Genomic DNA, 15,543 nt, shown 5'->3' on the forward strand with positions numbered 1-15,543 from the left:
CACTGCATGTTAATCATACTTAATAAATAAATAGACAGTTTGTCTCTTATTTTTAAGTCATTGAAATTTTGCCAGGTTAAGGCATAGAAGGTTTGGAGAGCAAGCATTAGAATTCCATGCAGAGGAAATGACCAGAATGTATGACTAGCCAGGATGTGTTTCAGAAACTGTAAGGATCTCTGTGGTAGGAACATAAAGAATTGGGAAATAAGGATGTTCAGGGCAAGAGTATGTATGTTGGTAGGGCCATAGTCTGCATACACAAGTAAGACCATCCTAGGGAAATCCTGTATGCCATCCATATATTCACTGAACAAATATTTGTTGAGCACCTACTCTGTGCTAGCTTTGCTCTTGGCTCTGGGGATAACAGCAATAAGCAAAACACAAAAGTTTCCACCCTTCTACCACTAGGGTAGAAAGATTGGGAAAAATCACACACGTAAAATACATAGTATCTCAGATGATGATAAATGTCATGGGATAAGGCAGAAAAGAAACATTGGGTATGCCAAGGTGAAGAGGTACCGCTTTTAAGTAGGGTGGTCTGGGAAGGACGCACTGAGTCGTATGGGTTTAACTACCTGGCAACAGGGAGCCAATGAAAAATTTTAAGCAGAGAACTTGGTGAGATTTGCATTTTTGACTTACGTGTGAAAGATAGATTGGAAGGTGATAAAAGTATAGACAGGAAAACCTATACAAATATAATTTCAATGGTTTGGGTGAATAGGTACCACAGTGGACATGGAAAGAAAGAGACCGTTTCAAGAGTAATACATACAATGGACAGGATTTGGAGACAGAGTGCAAGTGAGATTGGGAGAGAGGAAGGAATCTGGGATGACAGTTTCTGGCTTGGGCACTAGGTGGATGATGCTCTGGTGGTAGCATTCAGAGGGATGGAGAGTAAAGGAGGTTGGCCATCAGATGTGACAGAGGGTCTTCTGGTAACAGCTCACACAGATCTCTGGAATGGGCACTTTTAAGAGTTTAACAGTTTGGGGGGGGTGGTCAACCTATCACTTTATGATAGCAGAATCAGTGTTTTTCATCAGTGCATCCCCTCTGTTTTTCCCTGGACAGTTTCCCTTCCTCTTGGTGAAAAAAAAAAAAAAAAAAAAAAAAAATGTATGTATGTATGTATATATATATATATATATATAGACCAGGGAGCCTGGGTGGCTCAGTTGGTTAAGTGTCCAACTTCAGCTCAGGTCATGATCTCACGGTTCATGGGTTTGAGCCCCGCGTCAGGCTCTGTGCTAACGGCTAGCTCAGAGCCTGGAGCCTGCTTCAGATTCTGTATCTCCCTCTCTCTCTCTCTAAATCTCCCCTGCTTATGCTGTCTCTCTCTCTCTCTCTCTCAGAAATAAACAAAAAACATTAAAAAAATTTTTTTTAAATATGGACTCTGGCATCAATCAGATGTTGGTTTGGATCTCCTCTCCATGCCTTTGTGGTCTTCAAGTAATGTGACCACATGGGCCTTCCTCTCCTCATCTGCAAAAAGGTACTATTAATTGCTGCATGACTTGCCTTTTGGGAAAACAGCAGTACACATACCGAAGGCGCCTGTTAAGTATTGGAGCCTCCTCTGTTCCTCCTGAGTCCTGCCCTTACCTGGATTCTAAGTCAGTGTCGCTAGATCTGAACCTAGAGCAAACCAGAACCAGGAGCCAAAGGCCGGTGTGCGAGGTGGGGTATTTGAATGTGTATGTCTGGGTATAGTCACCCTTCCATTATTTTTCAAATCCAAATATAACTAATTTGGGCAGTTCACCTTCTTCTTTTTTGAAGATGATTGTGTGTGGTGGCTTATATAATGAAACCTAGGAAATCAGGGTGTCACTGAGGCGCCGGACAGCTGCTCAGACCATGTTTCAGCTCCCCGGGACGGGAAGGTTCCTCTGTGACTGGGGTAGCCAGGTGTGGAGGAAGTTCTGTTTCAATCCTGTTATCAGGGCAGAGTTTCAAAGGAACATGAAATCCATAGCAGTAAGGGATTTAAACATGAGTTCACATGTATGCATATCCTGGATGGTTACTCCCAGTAATAACTTAAATTTTTTCTTTAGGAGTTTTTTTTTTTTTTTTTTTTTTTTTAAATACTTCAGGGTGTTTACAGTTTTTTTCAGGTGAGGCAAGGGGATTTCCTTATCAATCTTCCGAGATGTCAGTCTTTTCAGTTGGGTATTTACCTGAGCTATTTCCTTGAATGGTTGGAAGTATTTCTGCCTTTCCTTAAAAGCTACTCTTATAAATTATTATTGTTCTCATAAACAAATATTTCCTCTTCTTTTTACTCCATGCTGTGTAGTTAAAGTATTTATTGCTTGTTTGTATTTTGGTCCACAAAAATTTTGTTGAATAACCTTTCTTGGGAATGCTCAAGGGTTTTTTGGTTGTTTGTTTTTCTAAAACAGTTTCTCAGCCTTGACAGCATAGATCTGTTTTAGGTGGGAGAAATTCTTCGTTGTAGAGGGCCCATCTTATGCATGGCAGGATTTTATCAACATCCCTGTGCCCACCACGTGCCGGTAATACCCTCCCCTCGTGACGCCCAAAACTGTCTCCAGATTTTGCCACATATCTGCTGGAAGGAAAAAATCACCACCCACCCTCCCAGCTGACAACCACTGGTCTAAGGAAGTTCTTTTCCTTCTTATTTGTGCTAATATTATCACTGAATTTTAAACCACAGTTCCTGGAAAACTCTGAAGGGGGGCGGGGGGAAAGGAGGCAGAAAACAAATCAAATGAATGGGAACTGCTTTGGTCCTGAGCACCTCTAATCTGATGTACAGCGTACATTTGTAAATTAGCAGGATATTTACACCAGAGTTACTGAAGTGCTTGCCTTGCGTCTAATTTACAGAACTCTGCAGAGCCATTGGTAACCTTTTAAGGAGGTTTATTACAGAAAGAGTGGCCAGTAGATGTTTTTATAATATATTATAATCAAGACAGGAAGGAATTTACCCCTGTCAGAATTTTAAAAGCCTTAAAGTGATGCCTTAAGGAAAATTACTTAGGGGTATGTGGGTGGCTCAATTGGTTAATTATCTGATTCTTGATGCCGGTTCAGGTCATGATCTTGCATTTCATGAGAGGGAGCCCTGCATTGGACTCTGAGCTGACAGCCTGGAACCTGCTTGGGATTCTCTCTCCCTCTCTCTCTGCCCCTCCCTGCTTGCTCACGCTCTCTCTCTTTCTCTCTCTTTCAAAATAAATAAATAAGCTTTAAAAAAAGGAGGAAAAATAAGGCCTTAGACTCTAGATGAAAAGAAACTGGGGAATTTTAAAGTTTGCTCAAGTGTCATTCTATACTATGCCCTTTGACTATGAGAATATACATTTCAGTACTTGCATGGTCTTCTCTCCTTTTAAATAACTTCGATTTTTAATTAGATGGGAACTATCCATATTTCTTTTTTTTTCCTGAATAAAATCCCCCAATATCACCAATATGTATCCCCCCCCGTCAAAGTCTTTTCTCCTGAACTCGCTTTGTATCTCAGAAAATTCAGCAGTCTAACTGCCTGTGTGGGAGGCTGCTAAATCAGGTTTTAAAATTATTTCTAGTAAGTAAAAACTTAACATATACCAGCTGCTGAGGGATTATGAAAGCTTTGTTTTTTTCAATAATTGGAAGCCTTGTTTACAGAGGACTCACAATATTCTTTAAATGTCTTTGTGTTGAATATAAAAGAACTTGTGTTTATCTAGGGCAACGATAATCTGACTATAAAGCAAACTCATTTAAGGATTATGCTTCCTGTCTCTCACTTTGCAGCTGTCACCCTACTGTTCTCTCAAGCTCTGCAGAATGCTGAGAGTTATTCCTTCAAATTAGAGGAATACGTTGGGAAATAAACCAGGTAGCCTGGAATACATCAAATGTTAAATTACAGGGAAATAGTTGAGAGACTCAGAATACCACGAGGCATAGGCAAATTTATCCCAGATTGGCATTTGTTAACTCATTGACAGAATTCATTCATTCCAAAGAGATTTTAGCGTGTTGAATCCTGGCAAAGAAGAGCCAAGGACAGGTCAGATGATCTCCTATTTAACCAAAATGTAGAACTGTGTGATAGCCATCGGCATGGGTTTGTGTCTACTGTGGAGAAGGCAGGAATCACAGTTGAGGGTGTCTGTGCTGGGTTCAAAGCCACTGACTAGCTCCATGACCTCAGGCTAGTTGTTGAGTCGATGTCTGCAAAATCATAGCACTCACTCACCTCCTAGGGCTGTTTGGGGGCAGAAAGGAGTTAAATACGTAGAACCCTAAGGACAGTTGCTGGCACAGATTAGCCACTCGATTAAATGTGAACCGATTACCACGATGTTCCAAGCCCCACAATTTCTTACATGCATTATCTCATCTGAGCTTTATTAAAATAGTACATTTGTATAACTCCAGCTTTATTGAAAATTGAGGGAAATGAGATACAAAGGAGTTTAATAACCTCCTCAGGGTCACACAGCAATTGAATTGACACCAGGGCTCTGCCTTCATAATCTTTGCCTCATTCTTTCTGCAAACATTTCATGAGTACAGGCGTACTTTGCTCTCCAAACACTCACTATCAAACTATTTGCTATAGCAACTTAACAGAAAGTTTTAGCCCATATCATTCTCTCAGCTAAAACCCTGCTATAACAAGTTCTCACCTGTTACCGTAAGTTGAGAAGTGTGGCAGCTTCTCAAACTTTAATGTGGGTATGACTCCCCTTCTAAATGCGGAATCTGCATTTCTAACAAGCTCCAAGATGATGCCAAATGCTACGGGTCCGCAGGTCACACTCGGAATAGTAGCAGGGAGCTAGGAAACAGAAGGGGGCTTCTCTCCTAGCTCACTGTTCTCCTGATTGACCTTGTGTTTGAGCATATTGCACGTTATATTCATAATTCCCTTCACTTTTTTTCCTGAGGGTTCAGCCCTTTGGTGTTCCTTTAAGCCAGGCAGCTGGGGCACTATGAATTCAGGTCTCATCCAGATAGTATTTTTTTTTTTTTTTATAGTATCTGCTCAGTATAGGATAATGAGGTTTCCCTTCTATTCAGCAGGGGATTGCATACAAATATACCTGTTAGCTACACCGTTAAGTGTTAAACAATTATGTAATTGGGGGTTAGATACCTTATACTAGGCAGAAGTTCTTATCAGATTCTTATACAGTTATTTAAAGGCATTTCAGTAATATTAGGGAAATTGATGTTTTTGAACAAATTTTATTTTCTATTTAAAATAATGGAATTTATGCTCTTGGTGTTTGCGTCTTTGCTGCCCAACACATTCTTAGGAGTAGATTCGATTCAGAGACACCTGCGCTCATTCTGTACCAGACATGGGGCAAAATCCTGGAATGCAGTGATGATGAACACCAAAATCACTGCTTCAAAAAACTTCTAAAGCAGCTGGAAAAGGAATGGATAAGTAGATATTTAAAATTTTATAAAAAGAGTTGTAAGAGCACAGAAAAGAATGGGCCTTAACATACCACTGTATGTTATTTATACTTGAATAAATAAATTTAAAAATAAATAATTAAAAAGAAAGAATGGGCCTAACTTTTCCTTCTGTGCAGGGAGACCCTTTCTGGATACGAGTAATGGCTAATAGTCATTGAGTGGCTCTGTGTCCCAGCCGTTGCTGCAAACATGCTAAGTATATTAATTCATTTAATTATTACAACAACTCGATGAGGCAGTTGCTTTTATTATCATCTCCATTTTAAAGACGAGGAAGCTAAGGAGCAGAGAGATTAGGAACTTGCTTATGGATACACAGATTTGGCATCAAAACCAGGCAGAGTCTAGAGCCAGCTCCGTCATCTATCACACGATCTGCCCCTATTTTATTAGAAGGGAGTACAGGATCTTAAAATAAGAACATATGAAAAACAATGGGTATGTTGCAGAGAGCAAATTATGGAACTACAAGTAATTTCATTTGATTGGAGCATAGGATGAATGTGCGCCAATGAGACCATTCACGTTCGAGGGGAATCCATAACGTTTGCATTGGCTGTAGACAAGTAGGGACGTGGTGTGTGGAGAATATGAACAGGACTGGACAGGACTAAAGCCATTTTCAATAGTCACGGTCCTGGCAATAATTACATTTGAGATGTGACTATAACGTCATAAGATACTTTATTCTTTAGCACATGTATTATATGAGTGTGGTCCCTTTCCAGTCCATCATCGTGGGAAGCTGTCCTTTATTTCTGCCGAGTTCCCATTGCTCAGAGCATGTTGGGATGTCTCTTCTAAATTATATTCAGAAGAAGACACAGTGCATTTTATTATCTTAGGGCCACGTGTCCTGTTTGTCTCAAATGTATTTCCTAATTGGATCACTTCCTTTTCCCTGAATTTGGCTCTGAGTACCTTCTGCCTGTTTGTTGAAATAACACCCACTCTCAACTCAAAAAACAAATATATGGATTCTATAAACTGATGACTGGCTTGAGGGTATGCTTCAGCATTGTTTAGGGGGCTTAATCAAATAACACATCGCAGCTCCCACGTCTCAGTAGTTCTGGTTCAGTTGGTCTGAGGTACGGATCAGGAATCTGTAATCTTTAACAAGCCTCCTGAAGTTTCTGTTTCGAATGACCAGACCACACTTTGAGAAAGGCAGCTGTGAGGATATCTAAGAGAAAGGTAGGAAGTCTAAGTTGCAGAAGAGGAATTCCAAAAGTGTTACCATCAACAGTGACCTTGGGGCGCCTGGGTGGCTTAGTCGATTAAGCATCCGACTTTCGCTTAGGTCATGGGTTAGATCTTGCGGTTCGTGGGTTCGAGCCCCGCGTCGGGCTCTGTGCTGACTGCCAGCTCAGAGCCTGGAGCCTGTTTCAGAGTCTGGGACTCCCTCTCTCTCTGACCCTCCCCTGCTCACGCTGTCTCCCTCTCTCTCTCCTAGGAATAAATAAAAATATTAAAAACAACAACAAAAAAACAAAAACAGTGACCTTGACAGCAAGTACTGCCCAGCTTGGGGGACTGTTCTCCCATAGATGATGCATATGTAGAATAGAATCTTCAATTATATTTTTAAAAAGAGTCTTCATGGTCACACCACACATACTGAACTCACCTGAACTTCGGGAGGACCCATTTCACATGTTTGCTTGTTCACCAATCATCTGCTTGCCGTTCTTCTGTAAACAGAGGCATTCCTTTCTGAACCAGGTAGATCATTGATGAATCTGGTATTTTAGCATTCAGCAATAGATCTACAAATTATTAGAGTTTTTTTTTTTTTTGTTTTCCTAAAATGGCGGGCTTCTTTCACGTCTTGGAGATGGAGCACTAACGAACTCATCTGGCATTGCCGATGCAATTTCTGTGAGGCATAGCCACAGTACTCAGGTTCACCAAGGTGAGGCGTTGTCCAGTTCTGCTTCTTGTCCTGAGATAGCCAGTGGCAGGAATGCTCCAGAACCAACCTTCTTTCATGTTGGGATATGCTACATTACATTTTTATCCTTTCCTGAATCCATGGGACCACCTAAATTAGCCCTCTTTTTTTTTTAAGCAAGTTCTTGATTTTAACAAACGTAATTTTCAGTGAGAAGGTGAGAAGAGCTTCTGAGCTGCCTTCCTTTTTTATTCATCAACTGTCTTCTCTCTCATTCAATGAAGAGGATCTTGCACAATCGGAAACTGAAATTCAGTGCTACATCTTCTTTAATAACTCCACATTTCACAGGTCGGTCCTGATTTCATCGGTGGCTGAGACAGAGCACACTTGGGGACTGAGACAGGCTTCTTCCAGGCATCACTGGGTCAGTCTAGAGGTTACACTGTGTAGAGGTTATCTAGTCAGGGCCTTTGTTCCTGGGAGCCCTGACTTTCAGCTGACTGAGTTTTGTCTGGATCTGAGGACCCAATATTATCCACCTTGAAAACACGTGAATGTTCTATGATTTTACCGGAACCATTTCACTTAAGTTCTTGACTGGTTAAAAGCTTAGTGAAGTGTGGAGAGAGAGACTATGTTTAGACTCCTCTGAGCCAAAAGTTTAGGAAAAGAAGTTTTTCTTTGTTGTTGTGCTTTTTTTTTTTTTAATCCCAGCTGCTCTCTCTCTCATTAACATTAATAAGGACAGCTCTATTTTCTGTAAGAAAAGCAGAGACAACAAAGAGATCCAAGAATGAATCAGATTGCTATCAAAACAACCCCCACCAGGGGGGGCAGTGATCAGAAGAATGACCACATCCTCCGTCTGTCTTCACTGCCTCTGACCTCTCCCTTTCCTTTCTTCCTATGGGGTTGCCATGAGGGGAAAAAAAGAAGTAAAAGCCAGATGCCTAGTTAAATTTGAACTTCAGATGAACAAAGAGTAATATTTTAGTATACATCCCATGTAGTAGTATTTGGGACCTCTTCCATGGCTCGATGCCATGTGTAGTCTGTCCGTCACAAATTAGTGCTCTTATATATTCTCGTGGTTTCCATAAGCGATCTGTCCCTCATTTAAGTCACATTGTCCTCTATAGTCAGGATCTTCTTTGGTATCCCACAAGGCACCGTAAATACTGGCTTTTGTATTTGGGGGCCTATGGTAGTTCTCTCAGGTGTTTCTTCCTGAACGCCCCTGAGATCATCATACCTTTTTCTCCTCACCTGTGAGGTTATTGTCTCATGAACAATGACAGGGCTAAGCCCAGAGCCCTAAACGTAGTAAGCATGCCATATATTTTTGTGATTGATAAATGAACTGAAAGCAATTTGTTGTCTTCTTTGGAGTCAAATTCAGCAATCATGAGCTACTTACTTACATGCCAGGAATTAGCAGTAGTCTCTATCTTCCATGCTGTCCATCTCGAAAGTTAGATGAATTATTCTTCCCTTTCGGGGAGATAAGAGAAGAGAAGTAGGGGATCGGGCTGGGAGACGCCCCCAGACTTGTGAACGTGTATTATGGCACAGTCAAAAGGATGGTAATAAAGCTGTGCTTACATATAGAGAATCCTTTCAAAGGAATGGAATATTGACTCAAAGACTGGAGAGCTATCTTACCCATTGTATATTATTAACTTCCGTTGATTTCTCTAGTTTCAATTTCTTCTGTGACATCTTGGTGTTGTAGACACCTAGGTAGAGTGTTATAAAAATAAGAAAGAACTTTGAAAGCTCGTAGAATGATATAAATGACAACATATTCAACTCCTATTAAAAAGCTTCCCAGCATGCCGAGTAATGGTACACATCAGATAACAAGGTGCCTTTTATACACACTTGGTGCTTCTATTAATGATATTATTTAGATCTTCCTTTGTAAATGACACAGAGCAGACTTCAAACCTTAAAGATTAAGAGTTATGAATACCCTCTCTTGGCTCAGTGCTTTTCAAGTGTAAAATGCACTTAAGAATGAGCATATATTTAAACGTGTTTCCATGATGAGTTTTATGTCAGTGAGGCTTGCCCAAGACAGGCTTGTGAATATGGTCCTCACCTCTCCCTTTCTGAACCTTTTCCTCTGCTCTATGGCTCTCAACTGCCCACTCAGATTCCCTGCATCCTTTGGAGAGTGGATGGAGGCCAGGAAACTGCCCAGTACCTTGAAATCCCCCCATTGTGCATGTGAGCCCTGCTGAAAAAACGGCCCATCTGATTGTGGACAGAAATGACAGCAGATGAAATGGCTGCCAGACTCCCATTCTCCTCTAGTAAATAAACATCAACTTGCTGTCATAACCATCAACGAAAATCCATAACTTAATGTGGCTCTACTGTATTTTCAGCCTCCCTGGAGTTAGATTAGCAGAACAAAAGCTGAGCGTGAGAATTCATGTTAATTTCTTACCAGTTCTAACACCCTGAACATAAGAAAACAAAGTTCTTAAGAAAATAGATTATCATATATATGTGCTAAAACCTGAATACGATAATCCCAAAGCTCAAAATGTGATTGAAAAATGTTTTCTGGGATGCTTATGATGGTTGCTTAAGTCGTAAATCTTGGCTTCCGTATTGTGTACCTCTGATATCAAGTGAATTTCAGACCATTAGCCATTTGGTTAAAAATAAAGAGTATCGATTTTATCTGGAAGGAGACCAAATTAATTTTAAATACAGGTGCACTTCTTATTTTTATTATGAATATATGAGGAAACAAACTCACTGGATGAAGAGTTAAATAAATGTTTAAGGTTTATTCATTTTATTTTGCCAGATGATGCCTTGTAATGTCTTTATAGATTTCTTAATATTTCCCTTTGTTTCCTTTGAAAATTCTTTTATTGGGTGGTTGGGTTTCAGTGGGGAATGAGCCTAAGGATCAGAGAACTATGATGATTCTACATCATTCCTACCCAAGATAGAGGAATGCATTGGTTAACTCTGGTTTCATGGACCTCTGATCTGAGGAATAAAAACCCTACTAAAGTTACCATCAGGATTAGCTCTGTTCTTTTGACTAGCATTTTTATCTATCTGATTTGAATTCAAATGCATTATTAATATTTTTTTTCTTTTTAATATAGGTGGAGAACAGACCAAAATATTATGGAAGAGAGTACGTATCATGCTATTCTTTGTTTTAATAATGTAGTAAGTGTCATTTCATGTGTCATTGAAATAGTAAATATTAAATATCTTCTAATATTCAGTCTTCATCAAATGTCCATTGTGCAAATGTTTAATAATAAGGATAAACGTAATCAGACCCCTTTGTATTGAGTTTTCTTTAGAAGACTCGGGTGCGTGGCTGCCATTAATGTGGGAGGGATAGTATCTCTCGCTGTAGTTCTGAGTGCCTGGCAAGTATTTCAAACGTAAGGCAGCATTTTCCACGACTGAGGCTCTGTTCGTATTTTATTTCATTTTCTACCTTGATACTGTATAAACATTTAGAGCGTCAGAGATTGTAAACCACGTAGCTGACTTCTTTACTTCCACGTACCTCGGTAGAAGGCAATCTGGGAAAGTCACCTCATTTCCCTGTGGCCTCATAAAACCACAGTGATGACTTCTCTTGACTTGGATGTATTAGCCAAATTGCCTCGATCCCATAACGATGATTTCCACCCATTCTCCTCTTCCGTTCCATACTTGTGTTGTTTTACTTTCGCAGAAGCCTACGGTAGAGCAAATATGCACGCTGTAAAAAGAATTCCCAGTCTCAGGCTGCAGTGTGTGGAGCAGGTCACAAAGCACAGGCAGAGGCAGCCCACACAGGGGGCCAGCCCCCCAAGCTCTCCTGACACATCCAAACCTTCTTCTTCCATTGCCCATCAGAGCCTCATCTTCATGATGGGTGCCCCCCTTACATGTCCCAGCCTGGCAGCCACTTCCTGATGGCCACGGCTGCATTTCTGAACCCTCTTGCCAGCCTTGGGAATCCAGCCAGCACCCCTGGGAGACCCTCCTGGGAGCACCGGGCTCTGCCCTCACATCCTGACATCCCGAACATCTAACCTAGTTAGCTGTAGGATGGCTCTTTTTACTTCAGTATACTGATTTGGATGTTGTCTCCCAGAGAACGCAAGTAATAAAAGGGAGAGAGAGAGAGAGAGAGAGGAAAACCTATCATATACGTCTCAAATGGGACGCTTTTGCATGTGAATTCCAAAAGGATCTCTACTGTACAATTTCTCTGTTGCATGAAAGTTCTGTTGAATGACCTTTTAGTTACCGTTTTCCAGTCCCCAATCCACAAAGACTACATAGTGAGAAGACAGCAAAGAAACATTTTCTTTCTTTTTTTTAATGTTTTATTTCTGGGAGAGAGAGTGAGAGAGAGAGCGTGAGCAGGGGAGGGTCAGAGAGAGAGGGAGATACAGAATCTGAAGCAGGCTGCAGGCTCTGAGCTAGCTGTCAGCACGGAGCCCAACGTGGGGCTCGAACCCATGAACTGTGAGATCATGACCTGAGCCGAAGTCGGAGGCTCAACAGACTGAGCCACCCACGGGCCCCAAGAAACATTAACTACAAAAAAAAAAAAAAAAAAAAGAGAGAGAGAGAGAAACTGTTTTGTATTAGTTTTAAAACTTCAGATTCTGTGTTTCCCTTTCCTTTTTTTTTTTTTTTAAATGTTCATTTTTATTTTTGAGACAGAAAACGATAGAGCATGAGCGGGGTAGGGGCAGAGAGAGAGGGAGACACAGAATCCAAAATGGGCTTCTGACTCTGAGCTGTTAGCACAGAGCCTGACGCAGGGCTCGAACTCCTCAACCACGAGATCATGACCTGAGCCAAAGTCGAACGCTCAACCGACTGAGCTACCCAGGTGCCCCCCCCTTTCCTTTTTAAAAATAAAAGGTTTTTGTTCCCTTTCGAAAGTAATATATGCTCTCTTCAGGAAACACATATGCATGTTTTTTCCTACTAGGAATCACGAGAAACTGTTGCCAATGGATACCTTTAGGGGAAGAGAGTTTATACTCCGTCTTGTTTACATTTTCACCTCTTTTAACTTTTGAATTGGCCCCCTGTGCATAACTATTACTTTTATTCTTAAAACATTAATAAATTAATACCCACTCATTTGGAAAAATTAGGAAATACATAGATACGGAAGGTAGAGAACATTTACAACTCACCATTAAAAAGCCCTGCTGGGGGCGCCTGGGTGGCTTAGTCGGTTAAGCGTCCAACTTTCGCTTAGGTCATGATCTCGCGGTTCGTGGGTTCGAGCCCCGTGTCGGGCTCTGTGCTAACTGCCAGCTCAGAGCCTGGAGCCTATTTCGGAGTCTGTGTCTCCCTCTCTCTCTGACCCTCCCCTGCTCACACTGTCTCTCTCTCCCTCCTAGAAACAAATAAAAATATTAAAAACAAAAACAAAAACAAAAAAAACTCTGCTGACTCTCCCCTTCATCTCATCCCTTCTGGTCTTTTCCTACGCTTTCTGTCTACAAAGAGGGGATCATAAGATCTGTACGTCATGGATATTTTTAAACCCATGCATAAAGGGCATGATGAGCCACAACCTAGATTCACAGAACTGTCATTTTCTTCTTCTGAAGAATTCAGTTTAATTTGGTTCTTGACACTTGACATCCGCTTCCGGGCTGTTGCCTAAAAGTGTCAGGGGAGTTAAGGCTGCTTTCAGGCTAACTGCCTGGTTGGTCCCCCATCTGTTGATAGTGACCTGTGCCCCCCTGTGTGTGGGCCCTGCCCTGTGTGGTCACCCCCTCCCCTGCGCTGGCCCAGAACCGTGTCCTGGACGTCCCAGCCCTTGTCCTTTCTCACTCCAGTGTCTTCTGATGCCCAATGCCCCTCCTACCCTCTATCATGTCCCTGTCACCACACACACGTGCACACCCACGCTCTCTTGCACACCCACTCTCATACACACACTCATACACCCACGTGCTCTCTCACACATACTCTTATACACACACACTCATACCCATACATGCTTACTCTCTCTCATACACACACACACACACACACACACACATACATACTCTCTTTTTCATGGATACATCTCTCACACGCACACATACTCTCACACGCACTCATACACACACATGCTCTCTTGCTCTCACATATACAGTCTATCTCATACACACACCCTCTCATGCACGCACACATGCTCTCTGTCACACATTCTTATACACACACACACTCATACACACCCATGCTCTCTTTCTCTCACACACTCTCAGTCATACACACCCTCTCATGTGCGCGCGCGTGCACACACACACACACATTCTCTCTGTTGGGGGGGTGGGGGGGAACCTGTATTTACTTAAAGACAACAGAGAAAGTGGTCCAGTGCCTGCTTCTGGCTCCCAGGAGTCATGTGCACTCTATACACCTTAGACATTTGCCTCCCGAGTAAAGCAGTCATTGGCCAAACTGCGTTCTTTCTAGATAGGCTGTGTTTCCTACTTGCATGTGTATTACTTTTAAAATTGCAAAAAAATTATAATAATAAACGTTCTTTAAAAAGAAAAATACATACATTTAAAAAGACATATCCCTAAGCGATTGCTCTCAAAATTAAAAGAAATAGAACATCGATGACCTGAGAAGTGGTTCCAACAGCATCTTTAAGATATGTGGTCGCTACCCCCTCTTCATCCAAGTTGGGGGGCAGTAGGTTCTACGTGGCTCCGCCATCTTTTTTAGCCTCACTCTTTGTGGTGCATACTTTGTACGTGGTCTATGGAGAACGAAGATGGTCTGTCTCTCCTCAGGTTTCATGGGATCATCTCCCGGGAGCAGGCAGACGAGCTTCTCGGAGGCGTGGAGGGCGCCTACATTCTTCGAGAAAGCCAGCGCCAGCCAGGATGCTACACATTAGCTCTAAGGTGAACTTGATTTTGTCCATCGTTGCAGCTGCTTTTCAAGTGACTTTATTTTTTCCCTGTCTTTTTATTGTTGTAAAATATGCGTAACTTAAATTTGACCATCTTGGCCATGTTTAAGTGTACAGTTTGGTGGTGTTTTAAGTATATTTTTAATGTTACACAACCATCTCCACTATTGCATTTCCAGGACGTTTTCATCATCCCAAACAGAAATTCTGTACCCATAAACCGATCACTCCCCATTCCACACTACTTATTTTTTATTTTCGCTTTGTTTACAGAGTACCAGTAGCATATTAGAAGCTTGTACACTTTCTAGGCTACAGATGGTGTCAGTAGGATGGGCACTGAGGCTCTGTTTATGCACACACAGTAAACTGGAAAACGATCTAGAAATTGAGTGCTCCTATAGTCACTTCTGCCTGAAACTGAGCCAGCTGAGGGAGCGACGTGACTGCCTCAGTTAGTTCCCAGGACCTCTGTCACACGTCTTCGCCTCACGTTGTATACGTGCGCCTGGACTGACGTGGAGTTTGTCCATGGGGTTTTCTCAGGGATCCCATTGGCCCGTGGATCCCATTGACTCTCAGTGGCAGTCGTGATGCTCAGTGCTAGCAAGCCGTGGGAGCAGAGCCCTCATGAGCCTTTTACCACAAAAATCACAAAAACTGAAAAAAATCACAGTGCCCCAAATCATCGCATTTCCTGCGCTTTTGTAACCTTGATCGCATATGTGATCCCATTTGATCCTTATGGCAGTCCCATAAAGTTTGGGGAAAGCATCCAATTCCAGAATCGAATTGTCTTTGGGAAGCTCATTTGTGACCTCTTCGGAATTGGGAAGACCTTTCTCCACAGCAGGAGTGGTATCAACAGAAACATGCCCCAGGCCGGCCCACGATGGCGTATTCAGTGTGACATCTCAATGTCGTTGCTGTGGAATACTTTTCAAGTTGCACCTAGGGATGGCTTGAACATATCTTAGATGATGTCATTATGAGGAAGTACTTCAAAAGCTCATCAGCGCCCTAGGTTTACAAAGTATTTTCCTCTCCAGCCAGGGTGCTGGCGGTCCCAGCAGGGAACGAAGCAGGGGCTGTGAGATACAGGACCAAGGCCAAGAGGAGCAGCCAGTGCTAAAGGGGGAGAACCTTATAGGTCCCCCATTGGCCCCAGATCCCTAGGACCCCAACAATGGCAGTTCCAGCAGTGAGCTTCACCCAACTCCCCTCATCTCCCTTCCGTGGCACTAAGTAGTGT

At 42.1% G+C, this 15,543-nt stretch overlaps 1 protein-coding gene across 1 annotated transcript in view; it reads left to right on the forward strand.

Moving 5' to 3' along the window:
- The window catches only part of CHN2 (chimerin 2), a 304,122-nt gene that overhangs the window by 177,540 nt on the left and 111,039 nt on the right, over positions 1–15,543 (forward strand). The window contains exons 4-5 of the mRNA XM_039229860.1: positions 10,507–10,538; positions 14,170–14,283. Of these exons, the coding sequence (XP_039085791.1) occupies positions 10,507–10,538; positions 14,170–14,283 (146 nt within the window). The remainder of the gene's footprint in view (positions 1–10,506; positions 10,539–14,169; positions 14,284–15,543) is intronic.

This window comes from Hyaena hyaena, unplaced genomic scaffold, assembly GCF_003009895.1.
Source record: "Hyaena hyaena isolate Hyena2069 unplaced genomic scaffold, ASM300989v1 scaffold_40, whole genome shotgun sequence".
NCBI lineage: Eukaryota > Metazoa > Chordata > Mammalia > Carnivora > Hyaenidae > Hyaena > Hyaena hyaena.